Source organism: Petromyzon marinus, chromosome 57, assembly GCF_048934315.1.
Source record: "Petromyzon marinus isolate PM22_M1 ecotype Great Lakes invasive population chromosome 57, UKy_Petmar_22M1.pri1.0, whole genome shotgun sequence".
Taxonomy (NCBI): Eukaryota; Metazoa; Chordata; class Hyperoartia; order Petromyzontiformes; family Petromyzontidae; genus Petromyzon; species Petromyzon marinus.
The window spans coordinates 6,428,095-6,447,491 of NC_133723.1; the positions used below are offsets into that span (position 1 = coordinate 6,428,095).

Below are 19,397 nucleotides of genomic sequence, written 5' to 3' on the forward strand. Positions count from 1 at the left end.
CTATGACCCATGTGGGGTGAGCAGGCGTTCACCCAATAGTGGATTAACGGCTGTGAATATTTTCCAACTCACGATAACTCTCGTAGAATATGACCCACTTTAAATGACATTCTTGCGTAACATTGTGTTGCCGCTAAGAATTTTACCCTCGAGAAAACCGGCCAAATTGATCAAAGTCTTGCCTCAAAACATGGTAATAAAAATCCAGTGCAAAACGAAGCTCATCATCTCGAGCCGTGCCATGACACCGTCGCTAACGTGCAGCTCGTTCACCAAAATACTTCCGAGGCTGAACGCGCATTGGAAAGCACTTGCAGATTGCACGCGGATGCGTGATTCGTCTTCAACGGTTTACATTACAAGTAACAATAACGGCGGCAGGAACCTCACACACCACCACCCCCCGCCACACGCGTGCTGGCTGTGACTGCCGCGGTGCCCCTCCCGGTCCTCCCCACCTGCTTCTCTGGAGCTGTCCGACAGTGACCTCCTGCGGCCACTGGCCATCGACGGGGCTCCACTGCCCAGCGGGCCGGCTCCTGGGGGCCAGCACCGCCCGGCACGGTCACGGTCACGGTCTCGCGCCGACAGGCCGACCATGCCTGCTTGCCAAACGACGCAAACAAACGTACGGTACCGGGTTGAACGTAACAAATCACGTACAATCACGTTAATTCATCCGTCGCTCCAAGTCGCGGGACAAAGTTACATTGGGACGTTTGGAATAATTCCTTTTTTTTTGGAGGAGCGTTTTTGTTTATGCGTGCAAGAAAAACCTGGGAGACAATGGAAATGTAACAGCACAAGGGGGAGGGGGGGGCAACGCTCAAAAAATTCTGCACGTACGTGGCGCTCACGAGCCCGCTCGTTTTAATGGCAACTCCTGACCCCCATCACGGACCAGAGGATTCTGGAGTTATCCACCAGGGTCTTGCCTATGCGGGATCATAATGGCCACCACGGCAAAGGGTAGAGAAGGTGCCAAAACTTTTCACGATAACCCCTCTCTCTGGTCCACGTGTGTGGTGCGGGTGCGAGGGCGATTGACCAATTTCTGCCTGGAGCCGGGGCCATGGATGAGTGGCGCATACAGCAGGGGCCATAGATGAGTGGAGCCGTCAAGCACCGCAGAAGCACGTAGCCCGAGATTAATTCCTCAAATAACTTCCTGCTCTGCGGCCAAAGGGGGTGACCGCACGGGGCTGCGCCGCTGTCAAGTGGGCTGTTAAAGGAAGAGCGACGGCCTCTGACCCAAACCCCGTCCCCCCACCTCATCACCGGCACCGTCCACACAAACAAAACGGCGGCTCCCACAGACAGAACCACTTCTCCACGCCCGGCTCCTTCTCTCTCAGCGGCTCCCCTCCCACCTCACCCCACCTTATCTCATGCCCTCCGCACGACACTCTCCCCCCCCCCACCTCGCACCACCCTCCCAACAACGCCACCCACGATTGTTCACCGCTCTCGCTTCCCCCCCCCCCCCCCCGCGTTTGCGTAAGGAACAGGGCGTCCCCTCAGCGACACGATTCCTTCCCCTTCTCCGGCTGTCAAAATAAACGAACGCGAATTGAGGGCGGGTCAGCCAGGGAGCGTTAAGATGCGGTTTGCCGACTGGTGGTGTGGGTATTGGCGAAGAGGTTGGTTAGTGGGAGAGTGATGTTTCCTTAAGGTCCCAGCCTGGGTTTCTTTTTCCTCCCCCCAAACCCACACACTGTTACCAGAAACAGACACTTAAAGTACTGTATTAAGTGACGTAAATAATTGCCGCCCTCGCGTGTCCATCTCCGAGCATTGGATTTCATTCAGAGCAATGCTATTCTGAAGGCACCACACTGCCCCCCCCCCCCCACACCCCGAGCTTCCCACATAAGCTCCGCACCCTTATCAACTACACGGGCGCATTATTATTGAGTGCAAGTGCGAGCGTCCCATGAAGGTGCTTTGCATGCGCATGCAAGCCAGGACATGTGCGTGCGTGTGGGGGGTCAACAGTGGGGAGCGGTGGGTGAAGCGGTAAGCGCGTCGCGCTACAAACCAGGCGCAACCCGAGTTTCGATTCCCGCTCACGGCCAACACCAAAATCGGTTCAGATAATTGTCACTGGACTTCCTAGAGGTCGACTCAAATGAGTACCTGGTGCAGTGTGTAGTAAACATCGCCACTGGCGAGAAAAAGGCGGCCGGGCATGGTGCTCGCCACCCACCCCCTCTCGTGTGCCGTTCCGGCCTTCATAGGTGTTACTCGCTAACAGCACTTGCCCCAACAGTCTGTTAAGGCTATACGGGGAATCTTTGTTTTGGGGGACAACGTAAGTAGCCAGCTCTGGTTATGTTGACACTCGAGAGCATTCAGTGCAAGGACTTGCGTGTGTGTGCACATGCTTGTGTGTGTGTTGGGGAGTGTGCGATGCGTTAGTGGAGTGTGTAATGAGTGTGTTGTGTGCGTGTTGTAGTGGTGAATGGCGGTGCACTGTTTAGCGCGCTGCTCTATGAACCTGGTGACCCGACTTCGATATCCCGCTCATGACCAATAACAGTGGCAAATATTTGAAACGTTCCTGGGCCTCCCCTAGGTCATCTCAGCCTTCAATAAATACCTTCCGCGGTGAGTATACATCAGCAATGGGGAGACAAAGGCTGCCGGGCATGGCGTTGGCCACCCACCCCCTCGTACGCTGTGTTGTCCTTCAGAGGTGCGAACGGCACCTGCCCCACCAGTCGGTAGAGGCTAAAGGGGAGATCCGTCTTTGTTGCAGAGTAGGCAGTGATGGTGTAGCAATTATTGCAGTGTGGCGAATAATATTTAGCATTGGTCCTGGGCCTCCTCTAGGTTGACCGAGCCAGAAAATGGTTGCGCCCGTGTGAAAGCTTCAGGACAGGGTAGACAAAGGGCAGCTAGTTGCGATACCGGTCACACGACCTCCTCCTGCGCCATTGCAGGTTCCGACAGCTGCTCCCCAACAGAACTTGCCTTGACTTGCGCGACAGGAGGGGGGAGGGGACTTTGTTATTTAAGGAGCGATTTATGTTCGTGCAATACTTTCTATTTCTCGTGACAAAGTTGTTGTTATATTGAGATTTGTGTTGCCTTTCATTGCCGTTAACTTTATTTGGTTTTCACGCCTTAGTAACTCTTGGTGGTCCAGGTTACTTACCCTGGTGTCTCAACTGATTAAACAACGTAAACTTTAACACTGTGTAGGCTATACTGGGGCACTTGTGTTTTGTGTGTGTGCTGACATTAATATTTACTGCTGCACGTATGTATGGTCAAGTCCTTTAGCACCATACGTAGCCAACCGTGTTAATCGGAGGTGCAGGGGAATGACAAACTAACACACAAAAAGCAGTTCTAAAGAAATTAGTTCGTCAATGTAGATTATTTAAAAGCTGCAAAGCTCCAGTGGATTCCTAATATCGGAAGAGCATTACTAGATGGCCGCAGAAGAACATTTAAAAGCGCGCGAAGCGGTGACCGTCTTTGTTCGATGGCCAGCCAACAAGCCGCTGCTGCTGCGAGGAACACCGGAGTTAGAATTCTGATGGTTTATACATTTACGTCGATCACCCACCCCCCTCCCTCGGTGTTAACCAGGTCGGCGGACGAGGTGCATCCGTTAGTATTTCATCTACATCAGTCAACCCATAACACCTGGGTCTGTCCCGTGACCTCCTGTCAGGGAGCCTTCATCACATCCAATTGCCTAAAAAGTGCACCTAGCCTGGCACAAGCGCTGTGGAGACGTCGCCGCCACTAAGAGGAGAATGGCGGCTGTTTTTGTTCTTCTCATGTACGTATGCTTATGCATCTGTGTGTATGCATGTGTGTGTACGTGCAGTAGTGGGGGGCTGTAGTGTAGTTAGCACACTGCGCTATGAACCCAGCGATCAGTTCGATTCTCGCTCGCGGCCACCAACACCGGTGACGATTATCTGAACCAGTCCTGGGCCTCCCCTAGGTCGACTCAGCCTCAAATGAGTACTTGATGTGGTGTGCATAGATCACCACTCGGGAGACAAAGGCGGCCGGGCGTGGGTGCTGGCCACCCACCCCTGAATGCGCTGTGCCGGATCTTCATAGGTGCTTGCTAACAGCACTTGCCCGAAAAGTCACCGAAGGCTATACGGGGGATCTTTGTCTTTGAGCGTGTGTTGATGCTGCTGCCACCCACACAAAAGAACAAATGCTGCCTTGCCGGTCAGTCCAGTCCACCGAGGGGGGTTGGCCCTCATCTCGCTCTCCGTGTCCCTCCTCTCTCTCTGCTTCTCCCCGTGGACAAAGTCAATGAACCAAACTCTAAACAAACACTGCCCTTCCTCCATTAATGCCATCTGCCAAATGCCACACATTCTTTTTTTCTCTCTCTCTCTCTGTGCCAGATTGAGACTCTCACACGCGCGGCGGTGATTCGCCTTGCTCCCCCTTATTCCCTTTGTAGATCTCAGAAGCTAAGCAGGAGTTTTGAGTCTGGATAATGGGACAAAGAGCGACCGTCATGCACGCCAGGTCAAAGGCAGCGGCGGTGGGGTTTGCGCTATGTTGTGGGCAGCAGTGAGTGTGGGTGGGGGGAAAAAAAACCCATATTGTTGGACTGTACTGTGCTTTTATGCTCCTTTGGTCAATGGATGAACTGTTGTTGCAATCGGACCTTAAAACAAACCGCTTACCTGCTGGCTGCTTATTACTAGGATTGTTGGGAGTAGTGGAACATTGGTTAGCGCACCGCGCTATCAACCTGGCAGCCCGAGTTCAATTGCCAGCCACGGCGAACATTGGTGCCGAGATTTATCTGAACCGGTCCATTGGCCTGCCTTCACCAATCCGCACCGACGAGAACGATGAAGCACGGTCAAGTTACCCCCACTACCACTAGCACGGCATGGGGAGGGGGGGCCTTCATCCAGCAGTGGATTAAGAAATGGGGTGTACCCACGCGTGGACATTCTATTTGCAGAGGCTCATCATATCACGATTGTGCTCACCGCCAAAATCTGGTGAAGCAGCCGAGAGTTTTGTCCCGGAGGGAGGGAGGAGGGGGGGGCGGTTTATGCCTGGTACGGTGGAACTGCATGCCGGCTGGCCAATTGGCGGCCACAACTTCGGCACAGCGCCCCGCCAACGATGCACAAAGCACGGCTGCTGCTGGCCTCGTCGTTTCTCCGAAGAGCTTGCAGGGAGTTTTTTTAGACCACAGTAAAAGTGGCGAAGAACGTTTTCCACGACGATTTTTCACCGCATTAAAACGATACTTTCGCTGTTAAGCGAGCGCCTACTTTAGGCTCAATTGCATTCAAAGTGTTCTCTTGGCGCGGTGTTCTTCATTGCAAGGCCCGCGGGGCCACTGGCGGACCCCTGGTGGCCGCTAGTGCGGCCCCCTGGTGGCCGTTAGTGCGGCCCCTGACAATATAGAAATCGTGAAAACGACCACCATCATCAACGTGCTGTCAAACCTCAATGGTTTTCAAATGTGGTGGCGCTCACACTGATATTTTATCGGCGAAAGTGCCCCCCTCCTCTGAAAATGAGTGAATAACAACGTCTTAGCGCGTTGTAACAATAACAAATTTCCACTCGGACAGTGGGCAGTGCATCACTTTGTGTTGGAGAACAGTTTTGCAAACATGTCACAGGACTATTAAAATGACTGCTGAAGCCACTTTAATAGGCCTCTTTATTACAAGAACACACCTTTTGTACACACTGTAAGGTGGATATTTATAGTGACTAGATCGACTGCATTTCAACACGCTCTACGCAAAACATGAGCTTTAATTTATTTATATATAAAGAGAGAGGCAGTCGGCCATGGGTAAAGGGAAAAAATGAAGCTCAGGAGCCTGGACTTGAACGGGGGGGGGGGCAGTCGACAGGACAGATGTCTGGGTTAAGGGTGGTCCAGACCACGAGAGCAGTAGAGAAGAATCAGCGGACCTCCCACCGAGCTAGCTTTTTCCTGGACGATTCGAGAGAAAGCCTTGGCTGCTGGAGTGGAAGCGGAGTCGTGCAAGATGAGAAACAGCAACCGCCCAACGGGAGCAAATGTCGACTGCAAAAAAAAAAAACGGTGCCTGGCACAAGTCTATAAAATCTTGCACGGCCCCCGAATGGCCGGCCGAGAAGAGCGACCCAACGGAACCACTCCGCGCGCCGTGGATCACAATCGTCGACAACACACCGCCGGCAGGAGGGAGGTGTCGAGGCTGACACATGCGAGGTGGTCTTCGCATGTGGACCAAGGACGGTCACAGCTCCTCTTGACCGGGGAAGGCGGCGCAAAGGCCTCGGACGCACATCCGAGTGAACGCCCAAACAAAACGACTAATCCATTACTGCGCTACTCCGGGCAGAGGATAAAGACTGATCTCGCACAGATGGCCTGAGGGCCGGCGACGGGACCCCACGGAGGTGCTTTTGCTTCTGCCCGGGGGGCTCTGACACTTGCAAAGAGGCAAGGGAGTTCCCTTATATCGGCGGATAGTGCTAATTTTTTTTTTTTACAGGGAGTCCAGTGACGGTGCACGGCGCAGAACTGATATCACTTGGAAGCCGCACGTCTCCTCTTCGGCGGTGGCTGGCCTGGGATGGCAGCCAGCACGCAAAGGCTGTATGTAGGGGGGGAGGGGGGGGTGGAGCACCCAGACGCAACAAATCTCCCGGCGGCAAGCTGCAGGGATATCCGGGTTCAAAGGGTCTCGCTGCGTTAACGGCTGCAGGCCCGCGACCTCGTGACCCTCGCGAGCCACCCAGGAGGAAGCGGCGGTTGGGAAGGTGCGAGCGGTTGGGCCTCGCTGATCGCCAACAACGAGCACGGGGGCGGCGGCGGCGGCGGCGGCGGGGGGGGAATCTGGCGTTGGTGAGAAAGGGGTAGGGTTGTGCGGTGGCCTCGGCTGGGGAGGAAATGCTCTCCAAAGTGAAATAGTGACATATGCTTCGGCAACTGGGGGGGGGGGGGGAGGGGGGGTCAAACGATAAGCGAGACAAACACCACCGTTGACCGACCGACTGGTCTTGTCTAGTTTTTTCCTGACCTCAGTAGTTACCGGCACCCCAATGGTATCACGCGGCCCATCACCAGGCTCTCTTAACTGCAACAACGTAACGAAGGAATGCGGAATGGCCTTCGTACCCAAACGTACTCGAGGTTTTAACGTTTCGCAATCTAAATTGGCACTTTAGACGTTGCAATAATAGGGTTGTGCGAGTGGCGGTGCAGTGGTTAGAGCAATGCACTTAAACCTCGATGCCCGGCCACGTCTAACAGAGGCGAGTGATATGCGAACCGCTCCTTCGATCTCCCCCACCCCCCCCCCGCAAATTCAACGTTCTGCACTGACGAGCGTGTGGAAACACGGTTAACCAACCCTCAAGACCGATATGGCATAAGGAGGCATTCATCCAGCAGTGGATTGATAAGAGAACGGACGTTATCATCGTTTGCTAATCAAGTCACTCGGAGCCATCGGACAGAGTGGATGGTGCTCACTGGGGCACGTTCATTTAGTTTTTTGTTTTGCCTTTTGTCAATAATCGCAAAATAAAAGTCCCGTTGGTCTGTGGAAAAGTAGCACGTGGTGCCTAATGAGCCTGGTGCCACTGGTGCCCCCGCACGAAGGCTACCGCTTGACCAATCACATTGAAACGCGCTGCGCGGTTTGAACATTCGCGCGTGCGTGCACGCCGATCGGTCGATCGTTACGAATGCTGAACCCGATTTGACGATCAAATCCATGGACCTTTGAGACCAACGATCGATTCTGAAAAATATTTTTGACAGACCGATGACCGATTCCATCACCCTAAGTGCTGATGGCCACTTGCGGGTTTGGACAAGCGCTGCTATGGCCGCATTCCAAGCGAGATTAGGCACCCGCCCTCACCCCCCCACCTAAGAGCACCTCGTCTACTTGGGCAGCTCAAGAATGTTCCTTTAATCGCCCTTCCTTGTCCACACCTTTGAGGCATGTGTGGGAATTGGCACGTGGGGTGAGGGGGGAGCGGTAGTGCAGCGGTCAGCGCACTGTGCTTGGAAGCCGGCAACCTCGGTTCAACTTGTGCAAAATGGTCAACATTAGTGGTGGATATATGGCCTTCCCCTAGATCGACTCAGCCTGAAATGGGCGGCTGATGCGGTATGCAAATAGCATCATTTGGCACTGGCCACACCATTCCCTCATGTGCTGTTGCAGCTTCTCGCCCCAACAATCTGTGCGTGTCACAGCAAGGACGATCATTGTGTTGGTGTGGAGAGGGATGGGTGGTGGAGGCCAATGTGGGAGGAAAGGGGGGGGGGGGGGGTAGAGTGAAGTAACCTTGACACCTGAAGCAAAAGCCTGGGGGGCCTTAAAGGTGAGTCACCTTCCTGGCCCCTTGCTTCCAACGGGGGATTATTATAGAGGAATGTTTAATCTCAGCCCCAAGTGTAGCGGACGCTTTGAACGTATCGCCGAGATGAACGTTCAAAGTTAACCGTTGTGTCCTATGGAAAACGAATTAACAATGCGCGCGCGTGCAGTCCTTTGTCAATCGACTGTTGGGCGAGGGCCTTCCCATGGCGGCATCAAGTCACGGGAGGTTACTGGAGCACAACTTCACCGCGGTGGTCAGTGGAGGTGCGTTGGTGAAGGGAAGGAGCATAGAAGTACAGTACAGCAATGGGTCACGTCGCACTGCCCTGGTGCTGCCGACAACAAAGCAGCAGTAGCCTATAACACCTGTTTTGTGTGCGGCGGTTGCCCAGTCGAGCACTCGCTGGGCTCAGCCCTGCTTTTTTAGCTTCCGTGATCAGACGAGATTGGGCGCATTCCTACAGTGATCTAGTTGTAGGTGTGCAAACCTTAAGATAGTTAAATGCTGTGGGGGAAGAAAATAAAACGCGAAAAAAAGCTCAAGCATCAATGATGTGTGCAACATATTTTAGGGCAGCTTGGAGTGGTTTCTTTTAAAGGGTCGCCAACCGCAAGGCTGCCGTCACACCGCCCTGTGCGACGTAGGAGTAGTGCACTTCCGGCGAGGGAGGCTTTGCAGTGAAGCTCATGTGCCTCGGCACCTTTCAAGGTTTGCGCGGGGCGGGATTACCGCATGACAGAAATGTTGTTTGGGTTCAAGGTATCCTGGCAGAGTGGACGCGCCGGGACGGAGTTCGAGCGAGGAAGTACGTCAACAAGGGTGACCGAAAAAAACCCCGCAAAATCGACTGTCGAGTAAACGCGTGTGATGGAAGGCACCTCCCTTAATGCCTATGACCTATGTTACTTGGGTTTCAAATTATAATACCTTCCCGAGGGCCTCGCTTACTGACAGTACTTGTATTATACGTGGGGGGGGGGGGAAGGGGGGTTGGGGTCAGATCGGGGTAGAGATAACATATCCAGCTGCCTCTGGTCGTGGTTGAAAAACACAAACCCTCATCATAGCACGAGACAACAAAAAAAGCATTCTTACCCTTCCCCAATGTTTCGATTGTTGCTATCGGGTGTGCTGCTGAAGACTTACATTAAAACCCTGTTGGGCACAGGCAGCCACTGGCGAGCTCCTCAAGGTGCTACCTGGTGCTACCTGGTGCTCGGCATGCGCAAATAGAGGGCTGCCCCTTTAATTCGATTACATTTTTTTTCATAACGAGCGGAGGAGGAGAGAGCCGGAGCAACGCAACTCTCCCGGAGGTGGTCACCGTCGTAGAATGGGTGGACGCAGGGCAAAGGTGATTCGAGCTTTTTAATAGAATCGTGACCATCGGATTAGTGACAAATGACCGAATCGCCGGGAGGTCAAATTTTAAATTAGATCGACGAGTGGCGTTGGCAGGTGGACGAGTCCGACGGGGCGTCAGGGGGAAGAGGATAGGCTAAAACTAAACTATTTCTGATTTAAAGCTTTCGTGATTGTAGTAATTCATATTCTTAGCTCTTTCGGTAAAGTCACGTGTGAGAATTTTTATTGTTTTATATATATTTTATTATTTCATTGTGAGAATTTTTATTGTTTTATATATATTTTATTATTTTATTGTTTCCCTTCAACGTGACTTTACCGAAAGAGCTAAGAATATATAAACTTTCTATTTTACAAGGTAAGGCCCAACTTTTCCAGAAGCCACCTGGCCACGAATGATAGCCCAACGAAGCGGTTCATTATCATGGGGAAATTTATAGCGGCAAAATACTCGAAACGCATGTTGACTCTAAATGTGAAGGGAAAAATCGGAGGCCCAACAGAAAAATATACGTGATTACGGGGAAAGACAGATGTCAGGGTCAGTATCAAACCCACGACCTCCTGTATACCAGGCTAGGCAGTTAGCATCTCGCCACCACAGCACCACGGGCCCGCGCCAACCCTCTCAAAAGCGGATGGCGCCGGACGTCGACAGAGAGAGCCGACGCCGCTACGCGACTCACCCATGAAGGCTGGGGATGTCATGTCGGCAGGCGGGCGGCCCCGGGCCCTCTCGTCGAGCGAGCCTCGGCGGTAGCCGGCGCCACCGCTGCCGCAGTCACGGGACCGCCACGGGAAGGCGTTGGCGGAGCCGGGCTGCGAGTACCTCCGCACGCACGCGTCAATCGACTCGTTGATCGCGTCGTACGGTCTTGGCTGCAAGATAAATAACAAGCGGATGTTCTGGAGCTCAGTGATCACTGTGGATGTAGCAAGAGTAATAAACGACGGGAATGCACTTCCACCGTTTTCGCGGTCGTGCTACAGAACCCGGATTTGTGTTTTCGGCTTTTATTGTTGTTTGGCAACGATGTCCGACGTTTCACTCCACGTGCTGGGAGCTCCTTTATGAATTGTTCCTAAAGAAGAAGCTCCCAGCAAGTGGAGCGAGACGTGCGGTAACAACCCAAAAGCACAATCGGAGAGCTATTCAGCTCAGTATGTTTGGCCACTTATAGGTTACAAAGTTAAAGAATTAACGCGGGAGCTCAAGAGACAATTCCCTCGACTGCACCATCATCACGAGGACCCACCTGCAACCGAGAAACAGACGCCGAGCGCCCAGCCATCACCCTTCCCTCCCGTCCACGATGCTCACTCCTCCCCTCATCCTCCTCTTCTTCTTCTTCTTCCTCCTCCTCTTCTTCTTCCTCCTCCTCATCATCCTCCTCCTCTTCTTCCTCTTCTTCCTCTTCCTCCTCTTCTTCCTCCTCCTCCTCCTCCTCATCCTCCTCCTCATCGTCCGAGAAGCGCCCGTCCTGCACGTGGAACTGCGCGCGGGGACCGGGCGACGTGTCCGGAGAGCTGCGCTCGGAGGCCTCACGCTCGCGCCGCCGTAGCTTGCTCCCGTGCCGCCCGCTCACCAGCCGTGCCCTCTTGCTGCGGAAGCACGCCGGCGGCGGTGGCAGCGGCGGCGGCGGGCCGTTGAGCAGTGCCAGCGGAGCCCCCAGTCGGAAGTCGAACGGGCTCAGGCGACTGGCCAGGGCCCCGGGTGGCGGCGGCGGCATGGGGGGCGGCGGGTAGAGGGGCGGCGGGTACTGCCCGTAGTAGCCCAGGCTCAGGCTGCTCGTCGTGACGGGCGGAGGTGGGGGCGGCGGCGACGAAATGTAAGGCAGGCCGAACGAGTCGAAGTAGCGACCCGTCGCCAGCGGGTAGCCCACGCCAGGCAGGAAGGGCGGAGGCGGCGCCACCACGTCGGGCGATGGCGAGCAGCCGTCGGGCGGCTTGGGGGGCCTCCCCCGCCGCCGCATGCCCAGGGCGCGCGGGTCGGGCGGCGCCCGCCTGATGTAGTGCAACGGGTCGAAGGCGAAGGGCGGCGCCAGCGCGTAAAAGTGGCTGAAGTTGACACGGAAGATGGAGGGCAGCACGTCGCGCGGGATGTAGCGAGGCCCGCGCTGCGTGAGGCGCAGCTCTGCCAGGCAACGCACGGCGTCCTCCAGCGCCGACAGGTACCCAGGGTCCTGCCGCGCCGCGTGCATCTGCAGGTACTTCTTCTTGCGCTTGCGCTTCTGCTTCTTCAGCTTCTCGTACAGCAGCAGGTCGCCCATCAGGCCGCGGTGCCGCCGCTTGCCCCGGTGGGCCTTCTTCTCTTTCCCGGTGCCCATGACACCCGGGCCGCCGGCGCCGGTGGCGCCGGCCACCGCAATGCCAGCGCACGCTTTCAGCGCCTGCTGCTCGGCGGCCGCCACCACAGCCGAAGCGGAGATGTCGTCCGCCGAGGCCGCGTCGCCCGTGAAATGCTGCCGCCGGCGCCGCAGCCCCTCGCAGGCCTTCTCGCCGCGGTCCGACGTGCTGTTGTTGTCGGTGCCGATGCCGCTGTCGCTGGGCACCGTCTCGTCGCTGTGCGACTCGCTGGCGGGAGACGGCGTCGCCTCCTTCAGGATCATCGCGGCATCCGGGAGCGCGCGGCAGCACGGAGAGTTGGGCGGCGACGGCGGCCGCACGGACTTGCGCGCCGCCTTGGTGGGAACGAAGCGGCGCTGCAGGGGAGTGGGCGGCGGCGCCAGCGTGGGCTCCACAAAGCTGCCGGCGTCGCTGCTCGGTGGGCTCTGGTTGCCGCTAAAGCTGGAGAAGTGCGTGCGCGCGGGCGACGGCTGCGGTGTCGAGGAAGGCCCCGGATGCGACACAGCCGGCGACAGTGCGCCGGCGCGGTGCTGTTGGTGCTGCTGCTGCTGGTGCTGCTGGTGCTGCTGGTGCTGCAGGTGATGAAGGTGCTGCAGGTGCTGCTGGTGCTGCAGATGCTGATGTTGCAGGTGCTGCTGCTGGCTCCTCAGCGGGTTGAAACTGGCGCCATAATCACTGCCGCTGCCGAAGAGGGCGTTGCCCCGACTGGAGACTGGGCAGCCATCGGACGTGGCCTTTGGCTTGCGGCCTCTCTTCTTGCCAATGTATATCGTGCCACGCTTGCTCACGTTGATCTGCTGCTTGAGCCGAGAGCCGAGCGCCGCTGCGATGGTGGAAACGGGCCCAGCCACCCTCGGTTGAGGCTTTTCCCGAATCGCGTTTCCCGGCGTCAGAATCTGCTTCAGGATCTTCTTTCGCTTCAGTGTCCTCATCTTGTTGATCTTCTTGATCAATTTTTTGTCCAGTACCTTGCCGACCATTGGCCGGTCCTTCTTGGCCTGCAACTCTGCGTGGTGCGCGATGTCGGTGGGCGAGACGTCGTTGTCCTCCTTGTACCGTTTAAACCGTTTGCCGTCCATCTCGAGGCCGCCGGCGCCGTCGATGCCGGCCGCTGCGCCGCCCTCCTTCAGCTCCTGGCGCCCAAAGACGGCGGTACCGAGATGGCCGCCCACGCGAACCGCGGAGAGCATGGGCGACGGACGCATGACGCCACCCATGCCCATCTCCATTTTCCTCGGCCTGCCTCTCCCCCGCCTGCCCTCGTCCAGGCAGACCAGCGAGCCGAGGCCGCCTCCGCCGCCGTGCTGGTGGAACATGCCGAGCATCGCGCGCTTTATCGGGGGCGGCACCGCCGCTGCTGGTTTGGCGGCGGCGAGCGGCGGAACGAGCGCCATCAGCGGCTTGTCCTTCTGCAGAGAGGGTTTCGACCGAGGCCGCCCCCTCTTGGGCTTGTTCAAGTCGGCGGCGTCGGCGCCGTGAGCGGCGAACATCACGGGCCGCTTAAGGAATCCGCCGCCCATTGGCAGAGCCGGAGGCGACAGGGACAGCGGCGGCCGCCCCGTTATCCCAGGCGGCGGCATTGGCCGGTGCCCAAACTCCTTGAACTTGGGCGACACGGCCGCCTGCGCGATGAGCGACACGGGCCTCTGCTCCGTGTTGTTCAGCGGGAGCCCGAACTTGTTCAGCTTCTTGAGGTGGCCGGCGCCCTTGTTGGAGCGGCTCTGATACACCATCCACGACTCGGCATCAAGCTCGTGCCTCTCGGCCCCTGCCTTCTCTTTTGCCTGGCGCCCGCCCCCCTTCTTCCTGCGCACCACCAGCTCCGGCTGCAGCGTCGGCATCTTCGGGGCCCGGCTCTGGCCCCCGATGATGGAACTCGGCCTGTGGCTGTGCGCCGCCTTCCTCTTCACGTTTTTCGTCCTCGCCGCGGCCTTTGCGCAAACATCGCCAGTCCGCCGAGGCCCCGCGTCGCAGCCGGGCGCGTCGGCCAAAACCTCCACTTTGCCGTCCTCGAAGGAGCCCTCCCGCACAAGCCGGGGAGGCTCGGGAGAGCCGTGCCTCGACCCGCGGTGCTCCCGGAGCTCCGGCGGTAGGCTCGGCACGCGCGGCTCGCCGTCATTGCAGCTGTCGCAACTCTGCAGCGTGGGCTGCAGCGCCGCGGCCAAGTCCTCCGTGTGGTGAAGCGCCGACGCAGCACAGTCGGCCGTGGCAGGCCTCGCCGGCAGCCCGCCGCACCGCTCCTCTGCGGGGCCACCAAGGCACCCGGACGGGACGTCCCGCTTGCCGGTGGGCAGGGCCTGGGCGCCGCCGGGTTTTCGCGCTTTGTCTGTCGATGCGGCGGCGGCGGCGGTAACGGCGGCACGCGAGACGCCGGAAGACGCGGTCTCCTCCTCCTCCTCCTCCTGGCTATCTTCGGACGCCGATGACAGGTACGCCACTTTGTTTTTCCGGAAGCGGCTAGCCACAGCACGGGCCTCGCCAGGCCTCGGTCGGGCCTCTGCGACAGTTGCTCCTTCCTCGCCCGGCACCTCCATCTTGGCAGCGATCCTGCGGTCGGCTTGATCGCCGCCACTGCCGCTCAATTCGGTGCACGCCGAGGCCCTCGCGGCCGCTCTGGAAGATGACGTCGCTGCCCGGGGTCCACGTCCGGCAAGCGCAGGCCGCGGCAGAATCTGGGGTGCACAGTTCTGCGCCGCGGCTCCATCGAGCGCGCCGAGGCAGTCGGTCCCCAAACGCGCGTCGTCCTGGCCCCAGCAACGGTCGGCGGAACCCGGCGGTTCTCTCCGTGCCCCCCGCGAGGGCTCGCCGGCAGGGGAGCCGGTGCTGCCGGTGCCGCCGGTGCCGCCGGTGCCGCCGGTGCCGTCCAACGTCGGCTCCCCCTGCGTTGCGTGGGCTCCCTCCAGCTCTGGCTCGCAGTGCTTGAACACTTTGGGGCGGCCCTAGAAGGCAAAAACGGGACGTTGTGGGTGAGAGCCGGATCATTTCATCATCATCATTGTCACTTAATATTTATCCCAGGCCTCCCATGCAGCATATCTTGAGGTGCCATGCTACAGGGCCCCCCCCCCTGTGACGCACGAGGTGAACCCAGCACCGGACTTCAATTCATCATTAGCCTGCCGGCAGAGGGACGACGTTGCTATATGGCTTCCAAATGTAGCGATTTCTCATACTTTTGGACCATGATACTGGTACACGCGGGCCTACTCTTTTTTGAATGACACCATGAGATGTCGTCATGACATGTCATCCTCACGATGCGTGTTGCACCATCGATTTGCACTTTAATTTCGAGCATCGCCATTCACAGGTGTGCGCGCTGAAGTCACCATTCACAAGCATTTGGCAAAACAAAAACAAACTGGCAACAAGTTTTTTTTTTTTCAAATTAAGACTCATTTTTTTAATTGGTCATTCCCCAAAAAACACCTTCATCTAAATTTTATGGGAAATAAAAAGAAAAGAACCCTAAAAACTCACAACCACACACAGAGGTGACCCTGTGCCCCGGAGCAGCTGTAAGTTAACGGTTCCTCCGACACGCATTTACGAGTACACCTTGTTTCACTGTGACCTCCGGAGAGGCACAAAGACACACGGCACCAAGGCGACAACCTCTCACGGCTGAAGCCGATCAACGGCGGGTCCGAGACGGGCGGAACCATGCACGAGTGGCATCACGGGTCACGGCGAGAACGTGCAGACGTGGCCAGCGAGCGCCGAGTGTGGTTGCCACTCATTCGTCCGATAGGGAGACCAGCAATGAATATATAATGCCGCTGGAGGCCAGCGCCCGTTATGAGCAGCCACAAGGTCACGTGCCGCGATAGCGGCGCGTATGACGGAGCGTGTCGACAGGGAGCTCTTGTACGCGTGTGTAGATGTTGCGGGCCCTTTTGTAAATCCCATGCTGGATGAGGGCCTCCGCGCATCTTGTGGACCCGTGAGCTATATTTCACCATACTTCACCGTGCAAGTTTAAGGTGGGAGGAGACCAGAAAAACTAATGGGATCCGCTTCATATCCCACAACACCGACTAAATAAAATAAGCTTTTGCGCCAGCACCAATCCCAGCTCTAACCCGCTGGCTTCCCAACATCTGACGGGCTCGGGCACATTCCAGGTGATTCGGTCAAAGGCTCCTGCTCGAGACAGAACGAATGTGAGCGCATTCCATCAACCGTGCCCCTGCCTTGGGTGAAATATTTTTTACTCGGGTCTCAGCTTTCAAAGCGATGCAAAGAAGCGCGTGGATGGCTACATGTTCAGAATCACACTAAGAAACAGAAAGGGCGGCTCACCTTGCAGAGAACAAACACACGGCAGACACATTATATTCAAAGTTAAGAGAAGGAAAATGCGCCAGGGCAGGTCACGTGACTCGGAGGGAGGGATGAGGGCCGACGGACGAGAGTTGGAGACGGAATAAGGGGACCACATCCACAGAGGCAGTGTGATGAGCGATGAAACCGGTTAAGATTGTGGCATCGCAGGAACGTTAGGAATGGCGGCGGCATGGGGAAGCCTTCACCCAGCAGCAGAGAGCATGTGTCCAATCACAATGTCTCAGTCCACCCTCCAGGGTAGTGCAAGGGGAGACGGTGCTGCTCAATGAGCTCGCTGGCCACTGACTCGCTCGCGAAAGGGCAGGACCCGGGTTAATATAATTCAACTCGGCACATGTTATATACAGGGGGCAAATAAAACATAAACGAAATGTTTGCCTACTTGTTGAAATGAAATCACCTGCATCGACGAGTCATTTAATGCATCGCTGGGGGTTTGCCGTGCTTAAACAAACGCCGCCGTAATGCATCGATCCGTGACGTCCATTGGTCAATGTGCTAAACGCCATTTCATTTCGGCAAGTAAACAAACCGCTTCGCTATTTATTTCCTATTGATCCGACCCCGCACATTGTCCCACGAGCAGTGCAACAATTATTCTGAGTGGAACGCCCCAACGAACGGCGCGGGGGGAAACGGCTGCGAGTCAACTCCCTTTGGTTAGGGATCGAATCGGCCCAATCATCGCCACCATCCCCCCCCCTTCTACCAGGGTGGGAAAAATAAGAACATCCCCCCCCTTTAGCAAAAAGTCAAAAGCGGACTTTTTTTTGCGACATGTAAAAAAAAATATACGGCGCTATTATTAACACGCCCACTGACAAGCGTGGTGGATTGTGGGCAAACGGCGTGCGGAGCCCTCCTGCCACCCAGCAGCGAATCGACAACAGGGCTGTACAGGTACGTGGGAAGCACGGTCCGAATAACAAATTGTGGTGTCTTTAAGGGGGCCCACAGTCATCCCCAGTCGTGCCCCATGGGGGGGGGGGGGGGAAGAGGGGGGGTCCATGCGTCCCACCGCTGTCCAAAGTCCATTTCCCAACCCGTCGCGGACACTTTTTTAAACACTTGCGATGAAATGAAGATGCAACCGAGACAAATACAAGGGCTTTAACCTCGTAGACGAGCGCCTAGGATGCGACTCCCAGCAACACAATTAAAATACTGTATCATTTTGTACGACGCATCGTTTAAATAGCTTGTTAAAGACGCGGGATTCAAGCCTACGCATGACGACAATTTAATATTTGTGCAAAAGTGGCATTTTAACGATAATCACGGCAAAATAATGCCAAATATTCGAAAAGTAAATTGGCTGTTCTTGAAACGAAACGCATCCCCAGAATCGTGTCATTGCATTACAGGGGGCGGGAGGCGGAGGGAGAGTGGTGAATGTTGATATGCCTAGGAGGCAGGCATTGCTGATTTCGCCAAGAAGCATAAACCTCACGCACACTCCGGCATCCTCGCAACGTCTTTTGGCTAACCATCGAACAAAGATGGTCACTGCATTGTGCGCAATCAGATGCACTACTGCGGCCGTCTGGAACGCTCTTCCTTCCGATATTAGGAAGCCACTGGAGCCATGCACTTTTAAATCATTTCGATTGAGAAGCGAATCCCTCTAGTACTGCTTTTTGTGTTTAGTTTGTTGTCCTTTACCCGCACCTCCGATGAGCACGGTTGGCTACGTAAGGTGGCAAAAGAAGTTCAACATACCTACAATGCGGAAGGAGAGAGATGGAGAGAGATGAAGAGAGAGTGGGTGCCCCTGGGGTGACAGGGTTACACTCCACTCGCTCTCAACATTGTCGCCAGCCGGCAATCACGTGCCGCCGCACCCACCCCTGGAGGAGCACGCGGTGGGCCCATTGAGGGCCCACAGTCATCCCCAGTCTCCGCCCCACGTTGGGGGGGGGGGGGGGGGGGGCCCGTGCGACGCATCACCGTCTGTGGAGTCCGTTTCCCAACCCGTCGCGGACACTTCTTCAAACACTTGCGATGGTACGAAGGTGCAGCCCACGAGACAAACAACAAGGGCTTAAACGGTCGAAGACGGGCACCCAGGGTGGGTGGCGACTCCCGCGGCTGTCCGTTGAATCGTTTTTTCGTCCCGTGATACGATTTGAGCAACGCAGCTAGAATACTGCATCGTAATGTACGATATATAAGAAAAAAATTACCTGTTGTTTAGGCCAAACGCTCATCAACTGAACAGGCCAAAACGTCTCATTCGATCGAATGTCATGAATTGACGCCACGAGTCAACCCCTGACGAATCGATTCCATAACTTCGTTATGAAACGTAGCGCCTCTCGTGGCCGCAGTGGGTAAGGTAAACCCATGACATGCAACGTCGGCAAATGGACAAAAAATGTTGATTAGTACACGCATCGTTAAACGCGTGCAACACCCAGAAAACGCGACAACTGCTTGTAACCGATGAACGGGATGCTTCCTTACACAAAGTCCACCACCAACCACTCGCAGTCGAACTGACTCTCAATGCCGAATCAAAATACCAAGTAAATAAATAAAACTCCGCCTTGTTCCCGCAACAACAGATGGCCGCGATATGCTGCTGTTGCTAATTTGCCTTAATACAATCTGCTGACTGTTACTGCCAGGCGGCTGCGTTTTTAGTGTGTTTTTTCTCATCTGTAGGCGGTACCGCTAACCGGCCAAACCCCCCCCCACCCCGCTTCCACCCCCTTGGGGGGCGGCCGTAGCCCGATCGGGAAATATTAAACAAGGGCCAGGGTGGCCACGTGTCCGCGGAACAGGCGAAGGCTAGCGTAAGCACGCGCTCGCCGTCCGTCCGTCCGACACAGCTGCTGGTGGACTCGCCATCGCGCGTGCGCCCATCCGCGTGTGCCCGTCCGCCCGCCCGCCCGCTCGTAAAATTCCCAATCGATTCGCACGCTTCGCAAAATCGGCGCGGGACGATTGGCCGTGTTTTTTGTTTTGAGGCTCGCCGCACGTCGCACGTC

General features: G+C 56.3%; 1 protein-coding gene across 2 annotated transcripts in view; it reads right to left on the bottom strand.

Moving 5' to 3' along the window:
* LOC116954923 (histone-lysine N-methyltransferase ASH1L) overlaps positions 1 to 19,397 on the bottom strand; it is a 91,256-nt gene that overhangs the window by 37,024 nt on the left and 34,835 nt on the right. For both annotated transcript variants that reach the window (XM_032975736.2, XM_032975735.2), the window contains exons 3-5: positions 10,971 to 14,999; positions 10,401 to 10,593; positions 459 to 602 (exon numbers count right to left, since the gene is read on the bottom strand). In XM_032975736.2, coding sequence (XP_032831627.2) covers positions 459 to 602; positions 10,401 to 10,593; positions 10,971 to 14,999 — 4,366 coding nt within the window. The remainder of the gene's footprint in view (positions 1 to 458; positions 603 to 10,400; positions 10,594 to 10,970; positions 15,000 to 19,397) is intronic.